Below are 24,504 nucleotides of genomic sequence, written 5' to 3' on the forward strand. Positions count from 1 at the left end.
CAGAAGAAGAATAGACTGATGAGTTTCAGAAGAAAGTTATGTTGCTGGACATTTTGAGCCTGTAATCAAACCCACAAATGCTGATTTATTTATTTTGATTTATTTCACCTTTATTTAACCAGGTAGGCAAGTTGAGAACAAGTTCTCATTTACAATTGCGACCTGGCCAAGATAAAGCAAAGCAGTTTGACACATACAACAAAACACAGAGTTACACATGGAGTAAAACAAACATACAATCAATAATACAGTAGAAAAATAAGTCTATATACAATGTGAGCAAATGAGGTGAGATAAGAGAGGTAAATGGGAAAAAAAGGTCATGGTGGCGAAGTAAATTCAATATAGCAAGTAAAACACTGGAATGGTAGATTTGCAGTAGAAGAATGTGCAAAGTAGAGATAGCAATAATGGGGTGCAAAGGAGCAAAATAAATAAATAAATACAGTAGGAGGAGAGGAAGTTGTTTTGGCTAAATTATAGATGGGCTATGTACAGGTGCAGTAATCTGTGAGCTGCTCTGACAGCTGGTGCTTAAAGCTAGTGAGGGAGATAAGTGTTTCCAGTTTCAGAGATTTTTGTAGTTCAGCAGGGAACTGGAAGGGGAGGCGGCCAAAGGAAGAATTGGTTTGGGGGTGACCAGAGAGATATACTGTACCTGCTGGAGCGCGTGCTACAGGTGGGTGCTGCTATGGTGACCAGCGAGCTGAGATAAGGGGGGACTTTACCAAGCAAGGTCTTGTAGATGACCTGGAGCCAATGGGTTTGGCGACGAGTATGAAGCCAGGGCCAGCCAACGAGAGCGTACAGGTCGCAGTGGTGGGTAGTATATGGGGCTTTGGTGACAAAATGGATGGCACTGTGATAGACTGCATCCAATTTATTGAGTAGGGTACTGGAGGCTATGTTGTAAATTACATCGCCGAAGTCGAGGATCGGTAGGATGGTCAGTTTTACAAGGGTATGTTTGGCAGCATGAGTGAAGGATGCTTTTTTGCGAAATAGGAAGCCAATTCTAGATTTAACTTTGGATTGGAGATGTTTGATGTGAGTCGGGAAGGAGAGTTTACAGTCTAAACAGACACCTAGGTATTTGTAGTTGTCCACATATTCTAAGTCAGAACCGTCCAGAGTAGTGATGTTGGACGGGCGGGCAGGTGCAGGCAGCGATCGGTTGAAGAGCATGCATTTAGTTTTACTTGTATTTAAGAGCAATTGGAGGCCACGAAAGGAGAGTTGTATGGCATTGAAGCTCGTCTGGAGGGTTGTTAACACAGTGTCCAAAGAAGGGCCTGAAGTATACAGAATAGTGTCGTCTGCGTAGAGGTGGATCAGAGACTCACCAACAGCAAGAGCGACATCATTTATGTATACAGAGAAGAGAGTTGGTCTAAGAATTGAACCCTGTGGCACCCCCATAGAAACTGGCAGAGGCCCGGACAACAGGCCCTCCGATTTGACACACTGAACTCTATCAGAGAAGTAGTTGGTGAACCAGGCGAGGCAATCATTTGAGAAACCAAGGCTGTCGAGTTTGCCGATGAGGATGTAGTGATTGACAGAGTCGAAAGCCCTGGCCAGGTCAATGAAGATGGCTGCACAGTATTGTATCTTATCAATGGCGGTTAAGATATCGTTTAGGACCTTGAGCATGGCTGAGGTGCACCCATGACCAGCTCTGAAACCAGATTGCATAGCGGAGAAGGTATGGTGGGATTCGAAATGGTCGGTAATCTGTTTGTTGACTTGGCTTTCGAAGACCTTAGAAAGGCAGGGTAGGATAGATATAGGTCTGTAGCAGTTTGGGTCAAGAGTGTCCCCCCCTTTGAAGAGGGGGATGACCGCAGCTGCTTTCCAATCTTTGGGAATCTCAGACGACACGAAAGAGAAGTTGAACAGGCTAGTAATAGGGATTGCAACAATTTCGGCAGATCATTTTAGAAAGAAAGGGCCCAGATTGTCTAGCCCGTCTGAGTTGTAGGGGTCCAGATTTTGCAGCTCTCTCAGAACATCAGCTGACTGGATTTGGGAGAAGGAGAAATGGGGAAGGCTTGGGCGAGTTACTGTGGGGAGTGCAGTGCTGTTGACCGGGGTAGCCAGGTGGAAAGCATGGCCAGCCGTAGAAAAATGCTTATTGAAAATCTCAATTATAGCGGATTTATCGGTGGTGACAGTGTTTCCTATCCTCAGTGCAGTGGGCAGCTGGGAGGAGGTCTTCTTATTCTCCATGGACTTTACAGTGTCCCAGAACTTTTTTGAGTTTGAGTTGCAGGAAGCAAATTTCTGCTTGAAAAAGCTAGCCTTGGCTTTTCTAACTGCCTGTGTATATTGGTTTCTAGCTTCCCTGAAAAGTTGCATATCACGGGGGCTGTTCGATGCTAATGCATAATGCCATAGGATGTTTTTGTGTTGGTTAAGGGCAGTCAGGTCTGGAGAGAACCAAGGGCTATATCTGTTCCTGGTTCTAAATTTGTTGAATAGGGCAAGCTTATTTAAGATGGTGAGGAAGGTATTTAAAAAAATAACCAGGCATCCTCTACTGACGGGATGAGATCAATATCCTTCCAGGATACCCCGGCCAGGTCGATTAGAAAGGCCTGCTCGCTGAAGTGTTTCAGGGAGTGTTTGACAGTGATGAGTGGAGGTCGTTTGACCGCTGACCCATTACGGATGCAGGCAATGAGGCAGTGATCGCTGAGATCTTTGTTGAAAACAGCAGAGGTGTATTGAGAGGGCAAGTTGGTTAGGATGATATCTTTGAGGATGCCCGTGTTTACGGCTTTGGGGTGGTACCTGGTAGGTTCATTGATAATTTGTGTGAGATTAAGGGCATCAAGCTTAGATTTTAGGATATCTGGGGTTTTAAGCATGTTCCAGTTTAGGTCACCTAGCAGCACAAACTCTGAAGATAGATGGGGGGCAATCAGTTCACATATGATGTCCAGAGCACAGCTGGGGGCAGAGGGTGGTCTATAGCTGGCGGCAACGGTGAGAGACTTGTTTTTAGAGGTGGATTTTTAAAAGTAGAAGTTCAAATTGTTTGGGCACAGACAAGGATAGTAGGACATAACTCTGCAGGCTATCTTTGCAGTAGATTGCAACACCGCCCCCTTTGGCCGTTCTATCTTGTCTGAAAATGTTGTAGTTAGGGATGGAAATTTCTGAATTTTTGACGGTCTTCCTAAGCCAGGATTCAGACACGGCTAGAACATCCGAGTTGGCAGAGTGTGCTAAAGCAATGAATAGAACAAACATATGGAGGAGGCTTCTAATGTTAACATGCATGAAACCAAGGCTATTACGGTTACAGAGGTCATCAAAAGAGAGTGCCTGGGGAATAGGAGTGGCGCTAGGCACTGCAGGGCCTGGATTCACCTCTACATCACCAGAGGAACAGAGGAGGAGTAGGATACGGGTACGGCTAAAAGCTATGAGAATTGGTCGTCTAGAACGTCCGGAACAGAGGTTTCTGGGGGCGATAAAATAGCTTCAAGGTATAATGTACAGACAAAGGTATGGTAGGATGTGAATACAGTGGAGGTAAACCTAGGTATTGAGTGATGATGAGAGAGATATTGCATCTAGAAACATCATTGAAACCTGGTGATGTCATCGCAAGTGTGGGTGGTGGAACTGAAAGGTTGGATAAGGTATAATGAGCAGGGCTCTACAGTGAAATAAGCCAATAAACACTAACCAGAACAGCAATGGACAAGGCATATTGACATTAAGGAGAGGCATGCTTAGTCAAGTGATCATAAGGGTCCAGTGAGTAGTGAGGATGGTTGGGGTAACGGCGATTCAGACATCTAGCCAGGCCATCGGTGTCACGTCCTGACCGTAGTTCCTTTTTTATGTCTCTGTTTTAGTTTGGTCAGGGCGTGAGTTGGGGTGGGCATTCTATGTTTTGTTCTTGTGTTTATATATCTGATTGGTATGGTTCCCAATCAGAGGCAGCTGTCAATCATTGTCTCTGATAGAGAATCATACTTAGGTAGCCTGCTTTCCCACTCTTGTTTGTGGGTGGTTATTTTCAATTTCAGTGTTTTCACCATACGGGACTGTTTCGGTTTTCCTTTATTCTCTTGTTCAGTTGCATTCAGTGTTCAGTTTATTAAAGGTATCATGAACACGTACCACGCTGCGCTTTGGTCTACTCCTTCTTCCACCAACGAAAAGCGTTACAATTGGAAGAGAGCTAGCATAGGATGGAGGTTTGTTTTTAGTCACCTCGTGCATTTCCGCCGGTAGATTAGTGGGGTTCCGTGTGGTAGTAGGGATCAATCTGTCAAAAATAGATATAGTTATAGTGACCCAAGAAAAATTGTCCGATAGACCTATTCAGATAGCAGCCGATAAGACATCTAACGATTAGCGGGCCGCAGATGGACGTTCAGGTATCGTCGCGACGGAGGGGCCAGTTGGATAACTTCCTCGGGCAGAAAACGTCGGTAGTCCAGTCGTGAAGGCCCAGTGGGGCTCCGCATCGGTCCGGATAGGTGATTGTAGCCCAGGAGTGGCTGATGGAACTCTTCAGCTGGCTAGCTCCGGATTAATTTATGTTTGCTCCGGGATCAACGTAAGCCAATAGTCACACGGATAGCAGCTACCTAGCTGCAAGATCCAGGTGTAAATGTCCAGAGCTTGTGTTGAAATCCGGGGATATGGAGAGAAAAATAGCTTTTCGAGCTAAAGGATAGCCGATGACCACAAACCGTGGTCAGCTGAATACTAACGTTAGCCAGTAAACTGGCTAGCTTCTGGTTAGCTTCTGGCTAGCTTCTGGTTAGTTTTTGGCAAGCTTCTGGTTAGCTTCTATTGTAGATTTCAGATTTGAGGTAAATAATACTTTTTTTATTTTTAAATTGGTGATGCAGGAGAGTGTTTTGAAGTTGAGTTTTTGGAAAAGAAAATATATAAAAGATATGCGAAAGAAAGATGGAAATATATATATATACACGGGCCACGACAAGATGAGGAGAAAGGACGTCTGACTGCTATGCCACCTTGGTATGATGCTCCTGATACTCAACTAGTCTAAGGCCAGTTATATTGCTTCTTTAATCAGGACAAGTTTTCAGCTGTGCTACATCATTGCAAAAGGGCTTTCTAATGATCAATTAGCCTTTTAAAATGATAACTTGGATTAGGTAACACAACGTGCCATTGGAACACAGGAGTGATGGTTGCTGATAATGGGTCTCTGTATGCCTATGTAGATATTCCATTTAAAAAATCTGCCATTTCCAGCTACAATAGTCATTTACAAGATTAACAATGTCTACACTCTAATTTCTGTTCAATTTACTATTATTTTAACGGACAAACAAAGGTGCTTTTCTATCAAAAACAAGGACATTTCTAACTGACCCCAAACTTTTGAACAGTAATGTACATGTAAGAAGAGTTAAAGTGACTATGCATGGATAATAAACAGGGAGTAAGAGCAGCATAAAAGAGGGGGGCAATGCAAATCACCTGGGTAGCCATTTGATTAGCTGTTCAGGAGTCTTATCTTTGACAATTTTAAGGGCCTCCCTCTGACATTGCAAGCTATTGAGGTCCTGGATGGCAGGAAGCTTGGCCCCCATGATGTACTGGGCCGTACGCACAACCCTCTGTAGTGCCTTTGTAATATACAGTTGAAGTCGGAAGTTTACATACACCTTTAGACAAATACATTTAAACTCAAGTTTTTCACAATTCCTGACATTTAATCCTAGTAACAATTCACTGTCTTAGGTAAGTTAGGATCACCACTTTATTTTAAGAATGTGAAATGTCAGAATAATAGTAGGAAGAATGATTTATTTCAGCTTTTATTTCTTTCATCACATTTCCAGTGGGTCAGAAGTTTACATACACTCAATTAGTATTTGGTAGCATTGACTTTAAATTGTTTAACTTGGGTAAAACGTTTTGGGTAGCCTTCCACAAGCTTCCCACAATAAGTTTGGTGAATTTTGGCCCATTCCTCCTGACAGAGCTAGTGTAACTGAGTCTGGTTTGTAGGCCTCCTTGCTCGCACACGCTTCTTCAGTTCTGCCCACACATTTTCTTCAGGATTGAGGTCAGGGCTTTGTGATGGCCACTCCAATACCTTGACTTTGTTGTCCTTAAGCCATTTTGCCACAACTTTGGAAGTATGCTTGGGGTCATTGTCCATTTGGAAGACTCATTTGCTACCAAGCTTTAACTGATGTCTTGAGATGTTGCTGCAATATATCCACATAATTTTTCTTTCCTCATGATGCCACCTATTTTGTGAAGTGCACCAGTCCCTCCTGCAGCAAAGCACCCCCACAACATGATGCTGCCAACATCGTGCTTCACGGTTAGGATGGTGTTCTTCGGCTTGAAGCATCCTCCTTTTTCCTCCAAACATAACAATGGTCATTATGACCAAACAGTCCTATTTATGTTTCATCAGACCAGAGGACATTTCTCCAAAAAGTACGATCTTTGTCCCCATGTGCATTTGCAAACGGTAGTCAGGATTTTTTTATGGCAGTTTTGGAGCAGTGGCTTCTTCCTTGCTGAGCCGCCTTTTAGGTTATGTCGATACAGGACTTGTTTTACTGTGGATATAGATAATTTTGTACCTGTTTCCTCCAGCATCTTCACAAGGTCCTTTGCTGTTGTTCTGGGATTGATTTGCACTTTTCGCACCAAAGCATGTTCATCTCTAGGAGACAAAGCAGTATGACGGCTGCGTGGTCGGATGGTGTTTATTCTTGCGTATTATTGTTTGTACAGATGAACGTGGTACCTTCAGGCATTTGGAAATTGCTCCCAAGGATGAACCAGACTTGTTGAGGTCCACAATTTGTTTTCTGAGGTCTGGCTGATTTCATTTGATATTCCCACGATGCCAAGCAAAGAGGCACTGAGTTTGAAGCTAGGCCTTGCAATACATTCACAGGTACACTTCCAATTGACTCAAATAAATTAGATTGTCAGAAGCATTTAAAGCCATGACATCTTATTCTAGAAATTTCCAAGCTGTTTAAAGGCACAGTCAACTTCGTGTTTGTAAACTTCTGAACCACCGGAATTGTGATAGTGAATTAATCTGTCTGTAAACAATTGTTGGAAAAATTACTTGTGTCATGCACAAAGTATTTGTTTGTTAACAAGACATTTGTGGAGTGGTTGAAAAATGAGTTTTAATGACTCCAACCTATATAAACTTCAACTGTATATATTTTTTATTTAACCATTATTTAACAAGGCAAGTCAGTTAATTAAGAACAAATTCTTATTTACAATGACAGCCTACCCCAGCCATACCCGACCAAACACTGGGTCAATTGTCCACAGCCCTATGGGACTCCCAATCACAGCCAGATGTGACTCAGCCTGGATTTGAACCAGGGACTGTATTGACTCCTCTTGCACTGAGATGCAGTGTCTAGACCGCTGCACCACTCGGGAGCCTTGTGGTTAGAGGCCGAACAGTTGTCATACCAGGCAGTGATGCAACCATGCTCTTGATTGTGCAGCAGTAGAACTTTTTAGAGTTCTGAGGACCCATGACAAGTCTTTTCAGTCCCCTGAGGGGAAATAGGCTTTGTTGTAGGCCTCTGCATGACTGTCTTGGTGTGTTTGGACCATGATAGTTTGTTGGTGATGTGGACACCATGGAACTTGAAGCTCTCAACCTGCTCCACTACAGCCATGTCAATGAGAATGGGGGTGTGTTCGTTCTTCCTTTTCCTGTAGTCCACAATTATCTCCTTTGTTTTGATCACGTTGAGGGAGTGGTTGTCATCCTGGCACCACACGGCCAGGTCTCTGACCTCCTCCCTATAGGCTGTCTCATCGTTGTCTGTAATCAGGCCTACCTCTGTTGTGTCATCGGCAAACTTAATGATGGTGTTGGAGTCGTGCCTGGCTATGTAGTCATGAGTGAACAGGGAGTACAGGAGGGGACTGTGCACGCACCCCTGGGGGCCCCCGTGTTGAGGATGAGTGTGGCGGATGTGTTACCTTCCCTTACCACCTGGGGGCAGCCCGTTAAAAATTCCAGGATCCAGTTGCAGAGGGAGGCGTTTAGTCCCAGGGTCCTTAGCGTAGTGATGAGCTTTGTGGGCACTGGTGTTAAACCCTGAGCTGTCGTCAATGAATAGAATTCTCATATAGTTGTCCCTTTTGTCAAGGTGGGAAAGAGCAGTGTGGAGTGCAATAGAGATTGCATCATCTGTGGATCTGTTGGGACGGTATTCAAATTGGAGTGGGTCTAGGGTTTCTGGGATAATGGTGTTGATGTGACCCATGACCAGCCTTTCAAAGCACTTCAAGGCTACAGATGTGAGTGCTACAGGTCGGTAGTCATTTAGACAGGTTACCTTAGTGTTCTTGGGCACACGGACCAAGGTGGTCTGTTTGAAACATGTTGGTATAAAAGACTCAGGATAAAAATGTCAGTGAAGACAATTGCCAGTTGGTCCGCGCATGCTCCGAGTACACGTCCTGGTAATCCGTCTGGCCATGCAACCTTGTGAATGTTGACCTGTTTAAAGGTCTTACTCACATCAGCTACGGAGAGCGAGATCACACAATGTTTGATGGTTTATCTGAGTGATTTCTTATAAGCTTCCGGGTTAGAGTCCCGATCCTTGAAAGCGGCAGCTCTAACCTTTAGCTCAGTGCGCAAGTTGTCTGTAATCCGTGGCTTCTGGTTGGGGTATGTACGTATGTAATTCATGCAAATGAATTACTTAAAAATCATACAATGTGATTTTCTGGATTTTTGTTTTAGATTCCATCTCTCACAGTTGAAGTGTACCTATGCTAAAAAATTACAGACCTCTACATGCTTTGTAAGTAGGAAAACCTGCAAAATCGGCAGTGTATCAAATACTTGTTCTCCCCACTGTATGTGGTCGTAGTTCATCTATTTTGTTATCCAATGAGAACAACGTTGGCTGATAGGACTGATGGTAAAGGCAGATTACCCTCTCTCCATCGGATCCTTACAAGGCAACACGACCGTCCCCGATATCGCTGTCTCTTTCTCCTGCGAATGACGGGATGAGGGCCTTGTCGGGTGTCTGAAGTAAGTCCTTTATATCCGACTTGTTAAAGAAAAACTCTTCTTCCAGTACGAGGTGAGTAATCGCTGTCCTGATATCTAGAAGCTCTTTTCGGTCATAAGAGATGGTGGCAGAAACATTATGTACAAAATAAGTTGCGAAAAAACACACACAATAACACAATTGGTTAGGAGACCGTAAAACGGCAGCCATCTCCTCCGGCGCCATTGTCCCACCATATGTGTGTCTGTCTGAGTTATGCCACTCAACTCACCGTGTCCAGGTGTGTGCGCTGATGCTTGGCTCTGTCACTGGAGTTGCTGAAGGCTTTGTGGCAGCCGGGGTGCTGGCATATATAAGGCTTCTCTCCAGTGTGGCTGCGCAGGTGGATCTTCATGTTCTCCAGCCGAGAGAAAGCCTTCTGACAGTCCTCAAACTGCAACCACACACATAGGGCACAGGGACAGGAGTGATAGTGTACAATTAGTATACCTATCATGAAACTATACTGTACATCATGGGCCACAAATCAATAGTTCAGGCTATCTGGGATACTTGGGATGTCCCAACTGACAATACCCCATTGAAATTGACATTTAAAATGGTTAGGTTATGGTTAAGGTTAGGGTTTAGGGTACGGACAACCCAAGGATTGCAGATAGCACTAACACTATATAAGAGGTGAGGTTGTCAATGTAACCAGCAGGGTTCAGTATCTGTGTGTAAACAGACCTCAATGTCTGTAAAAACGATCTTGTCTCTAGGGTCTCGTAGGAGCTACATGACAGAGTAACTCATTGTAGAAAAATGCTACCACCAACTGGTAGAAGGGCTAAGATAGAGAGGTTTAACTTGCTCCCTGCCCAGGTCTACTGCACTCGCTGTCACAAGCTATGAGATACAGTAGTAGTGTAGTTAATTCAAGTCAGCAGAACTGAATAGCTCTCCTTTGTGCAGTACTACCCACCTCACTGCAATGACTTCACCCTCAAAACATGTGAATCATCACAGTTTCTTACTGTAAGCCAAGCCTAGCACTTTGCGCTCTCTGCGGTCATGGTGCTTGGAATGTTCTTACTTCAGCATCACAGAGTCATGGAACCGTGACCCATTTTATTATTGTTCCTCCAGGACTGGATTCCTTGCATAGCTATACCTCTCCCTCAGTCTGAACTGACTAAATACACTTCCTTTATTATTTGACTCATCGCATTCGTATGGGACATATTTCCCATTCCTTTAATTAATGTAATAACATAGCGCTAACTTCAAACTCTATTTCTCTTCTGAACTCTATCTGAATCAACATTGCTGGTATCTTCTTGCAGGACAGTATCTTCATGAAATTCACATATCTAACGTACAGTACAGGCAAAGCACTACCTACTCCAGAGACACTACACTGTTCTCTCTCGAAGTTGGAAAACAGCAGGCACAAACATACACCCTGCAGAGCAAAACCACAACCACCAGCAGAGTACTGTCATTATGCCAAAACTAAATTCCAGTAAAGCCATTATGACTCCGTCTGATGGGAACCATATGTTCTTAATGTCAAAGGAATGGAGTAAAGGATATATTTTATAAGCCTTAAGTAACTCAAGAGGAATCGAGGGATGCGGATATGCCTGAGAATTCTATTAGTGCTCAACCGTCTATTAGGGATAGAAAATTGATTCTGCATGACTGTATCATAGTAAATGTGTGAATTTGGGGGTATTTTCAACAGCATTTTAATGCTTACAGATGGAGTCTCCCATGCAACGATGACGATCTCTCTCCTTGTGAGTGTTTACCATGCCCTGCATGTCTGGGGACATGACCTAACAGCCATTGTGTATTACGAAAGTGGAGAAAGACAGTCTTACACAAGTCTTCTTCACACACAGCAGGATATTCTGTCCAAATGTTGTCTAATACAGTGGCATCCTAGGAAAGTACCCTATGACCAGACACTCAAAACAGCAGTGTAGAGAAAGGGATCAGCATCGGACCATTCAGACCGGCTAGCATAAGAAAAACACAGGCCACGGAGAATGAGCAGGATAAAGGATAAATAGTCATTCAACCTGGGGATGGGAAAAAAACTAAGAACTAGCATCACACAACTATACTGCCAGGAGCCCAGCAGTGCCCCCCCCCCCTCTAATAAAGCTAATAGTCCCCTTTTAGCTGCTTTGAGAGACAGAGGGTCTGAATAGATAGCAACATGGCTCCTCGGTGGAGCTAAATGCCACAGCCAGCCTCCTGACAGGTCCTGGCAGCCTCCTATGCCCTGGGGAACAATGACCCACCCACATCGTGCCAGCAGAGTCAGTTTAGTGCCCACAGTAGTGCCTTAGCCTCTCTCTACTCTCTGACATCTCCAATCTCTCTTCTCCACTCTCTTGACATATCCCCTCTCACATCTCCACTCTCTCTTCTCTCTCACATCTCCACACTCTCTTATCTCTCTCTCTTCTCCTCACTTACTTCTTCTCGCTGTTCTCTCTCACATCTCACATCTTCACATGGCGTTTTTCATACTCTTATCTACAGCTCGAGTCCCATTCTTATCCTCTTCAGACTCTCATGTCTCACTTCACTCTCACATATCCTCTCCTCATTCTCAGTCAAGTCAAGTCAAATTATCCTCTTGTCTGCTATCTTCTTCTTTAAATGTAAAAGTTTAGTCCATGAGATTTTTAGGTCTTAAAAGTAACTGTCCAGTGAAAATCTCACTTTTAAGTTAATATTCTGTTAACTCATACCCAAATAATGTTGACTTATCCTACACTCATATTTGTGGCCAAAGGATGAATTGGAGAAAAAAAACACTTACAAATTTGAGGTTGAGTTTTCTATCTCAAACAGACCATTTAAAAAATCCTTTCTATTTCCACATAGAACACAATGTCATGATGGCTCATTGGCTGAGATGGCCAATCAGTGGTCTACTCATGTAAATATTTTTACTGACTGGTCTACACCCACACCATTCTGTTGTTGGGATACACCCACACCGTTCAAACACAGAAAAATCTTCAATTTTTACATACTCAATTGCAATTTTTGGGAAGAAAAACTATTTCACTCATATTGTAATTAATTTTAGGTCATATTTCATAGAACTCCGGAAACACTGGACAGTTACTTTAAAACAAGAGCTAAAAACAGTTACAGAAACTTGAGAAGAAGCTGGGTTGTTAAAATACTTTGAAGTCTGAATCGGGTTTTTTTGGTGCCAAGTTATTTCCCTCCTTGCGGTTGTAGAGATGCCGCTAAAAATCTTGGCAAACCAGAAATCTCACCAGGCCTGCATTCTGTGGTGGTGTGGGCAGAACTAGAATTTCAAGCTGTCCATTGTAAGGAACTAAGTGGATTAACACGGAACTACTGGGGTTTCAGTCTGAATGTCTTCTTTCAACTTAACAACTGATATGCTTAAATGCACACTGTGATTACACAAGTGAACCTATTACTCATTTGAAACTGGTGCAGAATAGAACACCCAACACCAAGAAAATGTACAATCAGATTTTTTACAGTATGAAAGGGAAATGGCATATGAATGAAGGCCTTTTTTTGGTTAACCGTAAGTGACATACTTTGAGGCCCAATCAATCAAAACGGCTAACTCCAGATATACACCAGTCAACATATCGAGAGCTTGGAATGATAATCCACTGGGAACACACTAGTTGAATCAATATTGTTTCCAAGTAATTTCGATGAAATTACATTAAACCAACGTGGAATAGACGTTGAATTGATATCTGTGCCCAGTGGAAAGGGTTTATCTGCATTTTAGCCAAAACTGAGTTATTGACACAGACTTGTTCCTTTCAATGTTCTCTACCTATACAATATTCTAAATACCCCAATTCATGTTGTTAAGTTAAAAATAATACAAGAATTGGGGTAGATTTATAGGACTACTGTTTGCAACCCTATTCCTGTCAATCATTCCTCACAATAAGCCAGAGCGTAAATCTTGAACAATTGGTTGGCATGGCATCTAAGACCTGGTCCTCTCTTTCTGTGAGAGGCTCTGTTGTCTAAGTCTGGATCTTGTCAGGATCCTGGCTTTGATTGCTTAGACTGTTTTTGTTCAGTAAGTCTTGGTTTTCTGACTGTTTTTGTCAATAATGTACTGACCATGTTCTACTTCTTTTCAGTAGGACTTTTTTATCTTATGCTGCCGAGTCAAACCTGGGATGATGGGATGGTGTACAATGGATACAGATGTATGATCTTAATTTGAACCAGTTTGCTACAGTAGGAAAATAATCCTGAAGCAACAGGAAATGTGAATTATTATGTGGATTATAATTAATGGACATTTTTGTAGGAGTTGATACAATTTTCGTAAGCTTTTTTAAACCTCAAATACATTGAAAGTTCTCCAGCAACAGGGTGATAAATGTAAGATTCTACCCATAATAACACACAGTTATAGTAACAGTATTCCACTCTTCATGTAGTCTAATTTTGGCTAGCCTAACCACTGATCAAGCAACATTATGGACTAAATGTTCAAATCCTGTTGCTGCAGAATTATTTTGCTGCGACAATACGGGTCAAATGAAGATCCGACATCTGTACGTACAAAATGGCACTAAATTCAGTAAATAGGGAATAAGGCACCATTTCTGACACATCCAATATCTATTCTGTTTTTGGGTAGGGGGTCAGATTACATGGTACACAGACCCATCTGACTACAGCTGCAGCCTCCATAGCAACGGGACTGGTTAGCACTAATATTTTATTTTTTTATTTTACCAGGTAAGTTGACTGAGAACACATTCTCATTTACAGCAACGACCTGGGAAATAGTTACAGGGGAGAGGAGGGGGATGAATGTGTCCCTAATCACTGCCCTGGTGGGATTGGAATATTTTTTAGACCAGAGGAAAGAGTGCCTCGTACTGGCCTTCCAACACCACTTCCAGCAGCATCTGGTCTCCCATCCAGGACCAACCCTGCTTAGCTTCAGAAGCAAGCCAGCAGTGGGATGCAGTGTTTTGTGAGTGTTTTGGAGCGAAAGGTCGACCACAGTTATGCATCCAGTTAATAATTGACAAACCAAGAAGCGGCGAAACAAGAAAAGGAATGAGAATGGTTGGTCTATTCCTCATCTGAACCTCAAGTATGTTCCCAGTGGGGTTGAGAGTGTGGGGTATCTCTACAATCATCCAGACTGTGATCTTGAGAATGAGTGTGATATTCTCTCCTTGGAAACCTAGTTAACTCTACTCATCCAGCTCGATGATCCTAAAACAGAGCCCAAGCTCATTACTGCAACTAATGTGCATAGATGTTTTGCCGCTATGGCTCCTGAAGTATACCTTTAACTGCATTTACAACACAGTAGAGCTAGGACGATTAACTGAAAATTAACGACACCAATCACTTATCGCAGGCATTTTGCTGATATCGTTCAATGCAATAAGTAGCCTATACTAGAGAAATGTAAATATGTTTGAAATAAGTTTGCTAATATGGGTGATTGTACTAGAATTGATAGCAACAACCATAAAACTAGTCATAGTAGTTCAAAAGATAATGCATATTAATGTTATAATTGTTATATCATTATCGCATCAATTCAGGTAATTTAGGGCAAAATATGGATTTTAGTCCATATCGCCTAGCTCTAACATACAGTGAGGTACAACTCATCTGTCAACCGATAGAGACTAGTGAAGAGAACCAAAACGTGGCACATTTACGAGAACCACCAGCAGCAGCACTAGGCCTGGGAGCACCTGTCTCGGGGGAATCCAGTCAATTCCCTCATCAGAACCAGGTCCAAGGATACATGGCTTTCAGATGAACTGCATTCAACTGTCTCTTTGCTTGGCCATATAACCAGACCGATCAGAACCGGGCCAGGGGGCATCACCTTCACAGAAACCCAGCCAAGTCTGTACCTGACTTGGCACTAATAAGTCTTATTGGCTACTGACAGGCCTGGTAGAGCAAGAGAGGGAGAGAGAGGGGGAGAGGGGGGGGGGTGGCAGACGGGGGGAGAGAGAGAGAGCAGGAGGCTTACTGACTGGTACCCTGCCAGATATTAAGCACTGCACTGTCTTTGTGCTGATTTAATAACTACAACTCTCATGTCAATTTTCACAGAGCTGGCTAATTAGCCCATGGCAACAGTTAAAAGGAGAAAGACCAAATTTCTGACCCCAACCTTTAGCCTTCAAACGTACATCAAAGCACACAAAGGCATTAAAGAGGTACAACATGCGTACTTCAAGATGTCTATTTCCCTGGCTGGTTGACTCACAGTAGACAGGAGAGACAGTCGGGAAGGGAACCCCCTGTAACACACTTATGGAAAAAAGTATGTTAACCATTATGCATAAGGGGGATGGTATGTAAAATTGGGTTCAGGTAAAGCCAATGGATTCTGAAGTGGATGACTAAACAGATACACACTTGCATGTTAAAGGCAGTTTTGAGGCTTTCACCAGAGATTGATTTGGTATGTACCGTGCACTTGTTGGGCTTCTCTCCAGAGTGGACTCTCATGTGGATGAGGAGTTTGTAGCGGGCGTTGAAGGGCTTGAACCTGCGTGGACACACCGCCCAGAAGCAGGTGAAGTCTTCGCCCTTCCGCTGGTCCACATGGCGCTTCTCTATGTGCCTAACCAGCTCCTCCTTTTGGTCATACACAGCACTGCAGTCCACCCAGCGGCAGCAGTGCCCCCCACTGTAGTCCTCCAGCTCCCCCTCCTCCAGCATGGGGAAGAGGGACAGGGGATGGGGCACGAGGCTGGTCCCATGCCCAGGGGGAGCTGGGGGGGGCTGAGAGACAGGGCCCTGGGACTGGGGCTGACCCTGGATGTGGCTAGGAGGTCTTTTGAGGTGGCGGTGCTGGTAGTGAGAGTGGTAAGGAGGTGGGGGGCCCTGCGGTGGACTATCTGATCTGATGATGGTGGCCAACTCAAGCTGAAAGTGTAGAGATGGCACCAGGTCATTAGTGTTACTGTCAGCCCTCTGTGGTGTTCTTCCCTCCTCTGGGAGACACTGCTGCTCCACCACCATGTTAGCCATCTGGCTCTCCAGCGTCCTGCCCTGCTCCAGCCTCTGCATGCGGCCACACTCCAATTCAAGTTGGGGGTCACTCTGTGGGGTCAGAGCAAGCGTGGAGGCTGTGAGGCTGAGGGGGCCTGGAGTCTGAGGATAGGGGATACAGCTCCCTCTCACCCCCAGGAAGTGGCCATAGACCTCAGGCTGGAGGGGTGAAAGGGTGTGGTGGGAGGTCGGAGAGCTCCGGGAGCCATTGATGTAAGCCACCAGCGAGGTGGGCGAGGTACGGATGATGGAGTTGAAGTCAAGGCCATAGCCGTCTGATAGAGGTGAGATGGAGAGGGCCCTCTTTTTGGAGTGGGCTGAGTACTGCCGGGGGCTGTTGGCATCTCCCCCAAACAGGTAGGAGGGCAGGGAGGCAGAGTTGGAGATGCTGGTGCCCCCAGACATGGCAGTGCCAGGGGGCAGGCTGAGCAGCCCACCCCCCTTGCTGGCCTGGGTGGAACCCTGTTGTGGGCAGAGTGGAGGAAAGACCCGGTAGCCATAGGGCCACTCCTGGGTCTCTGCTAGGCTCAGGGTGGTGGATGCCAGGGAGTCTCTGGAGAACAAGGACCTGAAGAAAGGATAGAAGTACATGGTGAATCTCACAAATGAGTAACACAAATGTTTAATATAGTACTGTATGTTGACTTTGTTTAGAGTACAGAAATCAGTGTAATGACAAGAGTATGGTGGTATACTCCCTCACCTAGAGTGGTGCAGAGGTTGACTCACCTGGTATCTGTGTACGGTACCACTAGGTCTTGTGGGGGTTGGGGGTGTGGTACCAGAGGCACAGAGGTGTAGGACTGACTCGTGACAGGAGATACTGGACCCAGGCTCTGGACCACCATGGGACTACTGGTGACCCAGAGGTTAGCACCAGCCTGTTGGCCCAACACCTGCATACTTGGTCCTGAGACAAAGTAACCTGGTAGAGATAAGTTCACCATTAGAGGGTTGAGGGTTCACCACCAAGGTCATATTCTACAGGGACATAGGAAATTAGACCATATGCTTTACAAATCAAAACAGTGAAAAAAAAGATGACATTTTATGGGTTGCAAAAACACTTTCAGTGTAAACTTTAACGACTAAAATATGTTTTTATAATATAATATTTGAGAATTAACAATCACCAAAATAAAAGCTAGACAGTCAGTGGGAATTGAACATTTAAAAAACAATGCATTTAGCAGTATTGATTTTGTTATTATGTTTGAGGAAACGAACACAGAATTATTATCCATGGCCAAATGCATAGAATTGCAACATTTTCTCAAAGCTCCATGGCAAAATTTGTAGAATTGCAGGAAATTAGCTTCAAAACTTTTTTATTTATCTCAGCTCCATGTTGAAATGTATAGAATTGCAAGAAGTTGGCAAATGCAAAAATGTCTCCACACCAAGATGAGGTTTCCTCTAAAATTCAGCCGTGCCGGCCACGCCCATTGCCATGCTGTCAATGGTGGGTGCAGCTGGTGGATGGAAGTCAGGCGCAGGAGAGCAGAGATGAATGGACAAAGCACTTTACTTAGGCCATCATAATACAGAACCCAACCGTGTCACAACACAAAATGCCCAAGGAAACAAAATGAGGCAGCAAAAGTACAAAACCCAAGTACAAAGTACCGGCTGCCACAAAGCACGGGTAATAAAACAAAAACCGGCACAAACCAGCCGGAAGCGTGCCAACCTTGCCAACAATAAACAATACCCCATACAGACATGTAGGGAACAGAGGGTTAAATACACATGTAATTAGTAGGAGATGTAAACCAGGTGTGCAGGAAGACAAGACAAAACAAATGGAAAATGAAAGGTGGATCGGCGATGGCTAGAAGGCCGGCGACGTCGACCGCCGAAAGCCGCCCGAACAAGGAGAGGAACCGAAGTTGTGACACACGCCTCCTACCACGCTCACCACCTAAGATCCCTTTTTATCCAGAAAAAACCCTGTATTACAAAAATCATATTGAATCAGAAGCCTATATCTGAGCACTCCAGGCTCAACATTGCAGTGTTGTTGCTTGTGCTAAAGTCTTTCAATCAACATTGTTTAACACAGGTTGAAACAAGATTAAAAATAACCACTTTCGTAAGTTAATTAATAATAGAATTAAGCTTTTCTAAGTAAATTATAGACAAGACAACTTGTCTATATAATAGAAAGAAGGTTGTGGAGAACTCTCACTGTGTGTATTTGTAGTGAGTGCTTTAACTAGTGCAGTCTTCTACAATGTGGTTGTGGCATTGTCATTTGCATCCAACCAGTCATCATACTGTGTCTCTCTTTATGTGGTGTTGTGTTGTCTCTCTTGTCATGATGTGTGTTTTGTCCTATATTTATAATTAAAAAATATATTTTTAATTCCAGCCCGTCCCCGCAGGAGGCCTTTTGCCTTTTCGTAGGCCGTCATTGTAAATAAGAATTTGTTCTTAACTGACTTGCCTAGTTAAATAAAGGTTCAATAAAATAAATAAAAATGTATCTGACACACATTTCTAGTTTTTACTGTCAGTATCTGACTTTGATAGAGATGCAATGAATCCATGGTTCAGGGTCTGTTCATCTCCATCACAGTTCACTTCACCATATTAACACAGCAACCTGTGTTTGCACACCAGGGACCCGTGAGACAGACATCTTCAACAGAAATCAAACACAAACCTAATGGTTTTTGTCGTGTTCAGTAGACCCTTACGGAAAAACCACATGAATTTCACGTGATTGCATGTAAATTGTTCCAGAAACATGTTTTCCTGTGATCACATGTGCTCTTATGTGAAGTTAATGTGATAAGATTTGAACATGTAAAGTAACGTGATAACATGAAACTACACAATAAAATGTGATCACGTGAAATATTTTCCAAAAACACATGTTTAATCATGTGGTTTTTCTGTAAGGGGAAGCTTATGAATCCTGAAATTCCCCCTAACAAACCTGAACAGAGATACTTTCTGCTCTGTTCATTACAGATTAGATTTATTTTCTTCCTCTTTTTCCTCCTTGGGTCATTTGGGGACAAGCTTTCTGCTTGGTTAATTATCAATAAACAGGCCAGGGACAAAGGAGGTCTGGGGTGGGTTGGAGGTTAGGGTGGGTAGACGATATTGAGGTAAAGTGAAGTATGAAGATGTCAATGTGCAGTAAATCAGTGCTACTTTCAAGAGAGGGGAGAAGAGAGGGGCTGATTGAACAACTCTGCTTACAACATATCACTGTGAGCCTGTCTTCTGTTCTAGGACATGTGCCCACTGGGATCTTTCAGTTGAGAGGAAGAAGAGTTCCTCAACACAGGTCCTGTCAGAGCATATCCAAAATATCTAAGTTTTAAATAATAGTTTATGGTAGGAAACCACAAGTGGTTACTTCAATAGGACACTTCAAACTTATTTGGAGTGACATCCTCATTTACAAGTGTATCAGCATTTAACATGCTGAGTGATCACCACTGCTCTAAGGTCATTAAGGTCACACTATATCCTACTGATGGGAAAAAATCTGAGACTGCTCGAGTCCATAACAGTTATCTTACATAGAAGATCAGGACATCATCATTGGCTGTTTACCCATGTGTCAATGTATTACTCTGTATTTAACGTTGTTTATTACAAGGCTTTCAAGAAATTACCTTTGACACCAGTCAGAGCAGTCAGACGCCAAGCACTGATTAGTGGTAGGAACTTTTGCCCTGACATCTGTAAGACACCTAAAACAGTTGGCTGCTTCCCATTGGTCAACACCTGCTTGCGGAGGCTCAGGGCAGGAACCAAAGTTTGTCCTGGTGCTGAGGGGTACTTGGGAGTAGTGGACCCCCCCTCTGCCCCTGCTACCCACCGGAGATGGAATCAGGGTGGCACAGCATCCCAGGGAGAGGGTGGTGCGTATAGGTATCCTGATGGATGGGGCCTGCTGTCCTGTGATCATGCCCAGGGAAAGGGGCACACCAGAGAGGGAGACCAGGAGGTGACAGCCCTTACCGTTCATGTCTGACCCTGTGTCTTCTTCACAAATAGCCTTTGGAGAAAATAATGCCTTGTCCCAAAATGCTCCTCTTCCCAAAAGTAATGATTGAGTCTTGCAGAAGAGGAAGAGCAGCATCTAAATCAGCATCTTTCAGTTGAATGCATTCAGTTGTCCAACTGACTATGTATACCCTTTCCCTTTCCCTCATCTTCGGCCCTCAGTGGTCTGTCCATATGGACAAAGACATCTGAAATGTATCAGTGAGACAGGCATATTTTAAAGTCATGAGTAATAAGGGAGTCACAAACTATAACTGGCATAGGTAAGAATTCACTGTTATCTTCAAAACAATATTTTTATTTTATCATTATTTAACTAGGCAAGACAAATTCTTAATTTCAATGACAGCCTAGTGGGTTAACTGCCTTGTTCAGGGGCAGAACGGCATATTTTTACCTTGTCAGCTCAGGGATTTGATATTGCAACCTTTCAGTTACTAGTCCAACACTATAACCACTAGGCTACCTGCCACCCAGGTGTTGCCATATGTGACTTGTTTCAGGAAACTAGGCATATATCATGCGTCACTACACTACTTCACAGGAGAGGCATATGAATGTAAACTTTTTTTTAAATCTAAGTGTGTTTTTTGTCAGAAATGCTTTCTGGAACATGTGAACTTTCATATGCCTTAATAACAAACTTGTATGCCATCTGTAAATACAAATAACATTGTTAAATTACGAGCCTAGTTTGTTTAGCCACGGAAAAAAGAGAGGAACCATCCCGCTAGCCATGATCGGCTGAGATAATGAATGGGCTGGACTTGTCAAGAGATGAGTTTGGATTGGTCTGCCATCCACGCTTCTGTCTATAACAAAGGGCTGCTCAGTATGTGTAGGTAATAACTGTGAGCATGTTGCTCTCCACTTTCTGGAGGACTGAGTTTTGAAATCAGTGGAATGCCTGGTGGAAGAAGAGGATGATTCCTAAGGAGATGGAGAAAATTCTGGCGTTTGATTGCAAATATGTGGAGGGAGTCGAAAAGAGAACAAACAAAAGGCTGTTGTGTCTCCGGATTACATCTTAAAACTAAGGGAAACCATGGCATCCGTGACAAAGGGAGAAGTGTCCATCAATGTATATGGGTAAGAAAGTCTAGCTAGCTACATTTTCAGATATTATAAATTTCTGATTTAGTCAGAAAGTTGTTTTCATTTCAAGTTAAAGCGTACTGTTAGCTAGCTAGCTAACGTTAGCTGGCTGGCTCGCTAGCTAATGTTACATGTATGATCTGTATAGTAATATTATTCATATCTCAAAGCCATTTGCATTGCTAGTTATTGCCTAATGTTAGCTGGCTAGCTAACATTGAACCTGTTTAGTTAGCTACCTGCAGATTCATGCAGGGTAGTAATGTTATGAATTGGGATTATGGTTAATTGTTTAGCTAGCTAGCTACATGTCTAAACAAAAGACTCCACTATGCAAGTAACCATTTCATTACACCTTTTGTATCCTGTGCATGTGACAAATAACTTTGATTTTATTTGATATAGTATGTGTTTACCAGAGACGGTAATGTGAAGAACATGACCTGCACCAAAATCAAATTAGGATATAAAGTGAACAAGACAGTGTCCAAGTTCTAAAATTCTCTGGTAGAATGCCCTGCTTTTATTTCGTCACACTCACAACGGTAAGCTATTTTCTGTAATTGGCTCGCCATTAACTTGTAAATAATGATCTTGTTGTGAGTTTATTTTCCTGTAATATTTAAGTCAAATGCGCTAAAGTGAAGACGTTGTCAGCTATATGAAATGGCTATTATTTGAACTAGCTAGCTAACAAGCTAGAAATGAACCAAAACATTGTTTAGAAAGTTGCTTTCAGTTGCCTGGTTTGCTAGATTGACATATACTAAATACATTTTTAAATTGGTGGGTTTATTGGTGCTGATATACACTAGCTATGCTATTTTGGACCACAAGTCTGTAGTTTTTGTGTTTATACTTTTTCATAACGATAACAACACGTTTGATGTCAGACGACAATAGAATGTTCATGATGTCACTGCATCAACTGTCGATAGACGTAGTATTAACCAGCCTTTAGTCTTTAAATCTTTGGTTGTTTAGTATATGGCCTCATGTGAATCCTTTAAAGAGATGGGTGGGGCTAAGGCTTAAGAGGGTGTGAATAATGCTGAATGGGTGTAGACAAGAAAGAGCTCTCCAGTAGGTTTACCAAAACATTCCAGGTCCATTTTTTCAAAAATTTGGTTACAAGTTTATCAACATTCAAAGCAGAATTACTTTCCCCATTCTCCCTTAACTGTAGTGTTTGATATACCATTTTATAACTCTGAGTCTCTACTTTTATCCAATGAAAAAAAACATTTCAAATGTTGCTACATAAGACTGTATCAAGCCAACCTGTCACATATAGTCTACTCTACTCTCTCAGCTACAAAAGCAAAATATTGCATCCATTTTCAAGCATGTCTATAATGTTCACATAAGTTCACATATGGTGATTAGGACCAAACTGTTTATGAACAAGGATAATAATACAGGATTTGCAAAATAAGTGTATTCAAGAGGTGATACACGCCTAATGAATTCACTAATGCACTTTCTGTCCAACACACACACATGATAGGCTATGGTCAATAAAATCGTACATGTTATTTAATTAAAAACAACTTTATACAAAGCAATTACAGTTTCAAATTACTGTTGGCTAACGTTACGTAATTTGCTAAATGTGTAATTTGGTAGATTAGAATTTATTAGCAGAGTCATTTTAAAGAAAAATAATGTACTATTTTATACGTTTGTAGTATTAATACATTACGCAGATTTAACGTTTACAGTAAAGTCAACTAAAGTCAATGACATGGCCAAACCATTGAATTGGAAATACAGCCACTGACATTTTTACTCACCTGAAAAGTATTCACTTAAACTATCTTCTGTGAATTCACGCGCAGTAGATTGACAAGGTGGAACTGGAACCTGGAAACGGCAAGGTGACGATGACTTCGATAAAATAATGGATCTAGGTTATACAATAATTTCTCGATATCACCACGCTGTTGTTTCGATATATTATACCCCTCTATGTTCTCTGAGAGTTTGAGAAATTGTGAGGAAGTTAGTGGCACGCGCTCTCCTCTTGTTTGTAGTCTACGTAGGCTATTCGTTTTAGTCATCATCTCCAGCAGGGACGTGTATCGGTTACTGTTTTGCCCTTGTGTGTGAGAGATATGATTCCATTTTGAAGAGGACGTTCTGTAACTCTGCTCTATGCAAATCCAAAAGCCGTTGGTAGTATTTTACAACTGGGCAAATTATTGACATTGTGGACAATTAGCTGAATATTAGGCTACATCATATGATCGATGTGGCCTAGCCTACTTTTCATATTCATGGAGGTTCATTCACAGGTCAGAGCTGGTCAGATGAATATGTTTTATGAAAAAGACATGTGTCATCTTTCTGTCTGTCTGTCTGTCTGTCTGTCTGTCTGTCTCTCTCTCTCGCTGTATCTTTCTGTGTTTGTGTGATAGAGAGAAAGAAAGAATGAATGAAAAAAAGAGAGTCCCATAGCGTGACGCACAATTGGCCCAGTGTCGTCTGGGTTTGACCGGGGTAGGCCGTCATTGAAAATAAGAATTTGTTCTTAATTAACTGACTTGCCTAGTTAAATAAAGGTAAAATAAAATAACTTCCTATTTTTTAAGCCTGTTTTATTTAGCTGTAAGGAACTTCATTTCTCCGTCTAGAAATATTCCCAGTCCACACGCTAGAAAAAAGGGCTCCAAAAGTGTAATTTTGGCTGTCCCCTTTTTGGTTCTAGGTAGAACCATTTTCGGTTCCAGGTAGAACTATTTTGGCTTCTATGTAGAACCCTCTGGGGAAAGGGTTCTACCTGGAACCAAAAGGGTTCTGCCTGGAACCAAAAAGGGTTATTCAAAGGATTTTCCTATGGGGACAGCCAAAGAACACTTTTAGGTTCTAGATAGCACCTTTTTTTTAAGAGTGTACCCCTCCATGGTCATGGCTATAAATGGATACAGCTTTTGTCAAATTAACATAAAATAATCAAAATTGTAGCATTTCTCTAACCTTAACCCTTTTCCTAACCTTAACCTAATTCCCCCTAACCTGCTGCGTAAGTTCTGCTAACCTGCTACGAAAAGTCAAATCTGCCAAAATCTGTATCCCATCTAGTCAAAAACTCCCTCCACACCAACCCCACCAACCTCAGTTCAGGCTCCATTGTTAACTACTTTTCTCCTGGCGTCTTGAGTGTTTACCCTGTGGATCTTGCTCCGAGTTGGCATAGCAACAATTGTGTTTACTCTAGGGTGACTTGAAAGTAGTCTGCTTGGTAACCCGTATAGAGGAGGAACCCTCTGGACAGGGGCAT

The 24,504-nt window shown here is 42.8% G+C and overlaps 1 protein-coding gene across 1 annotated transcript in view; it reads right to left on the reverse strand.

Annotated features, from left to right (window-relative positions):
- The window catches only part of LOC135548308 (zinc finger protein GLIS3-like), a 33,544-nt gene extending 10,289 nt beyond the window's left edge, over positions 1 to 23,255 (reverse strand). The window contains exons 1-4 of the mRNA XM_064977773.1: positions 23,018 to 23,255; positions 16,833 to 17,028; positions 15,519 to 16,671; positions 9,310 to 9,471 (exon numbers count right to left, since the gene is read on the reverse strand). Coding sequence (XP_064833845.1) covers positions 9,310 to 9,471; positions 15,519 to 16,671; positions 16,833 to 17,005 — 1,488 coding nt within the window. The 5' untranslated portion in view covers positions 17,006 to 17,028; positions 23,018 to 23,255. The remainder of the gene's footprint in view (positions 1 to 9,309; positions 9,472 to 15,518; positions 16,672 to 16,832; positions 17,029 to 23,017) is intronic.
- Between the last annotated feature and the right edge of the window lie 1,249 nt (positions 23,256 to 24,504).

The sequence above is a fragment of the Oncorhynchus masou genome, chromosome 11 (genome assembly GCF_036934945.1).
Source record: "Oncorhynchus masou masou isolate Uvic2021 chromosome 11, UVic_Omas_1.1, whole genome shotgun sequence".
Classification (NCBI taxonomy): domain Eukaryota; kingdom Metazoa; phylum Chordata; class Actinopteri; order Salmoniformes; family Salmonidae; genus Oncorhynchus; species Oncorhynchus masou.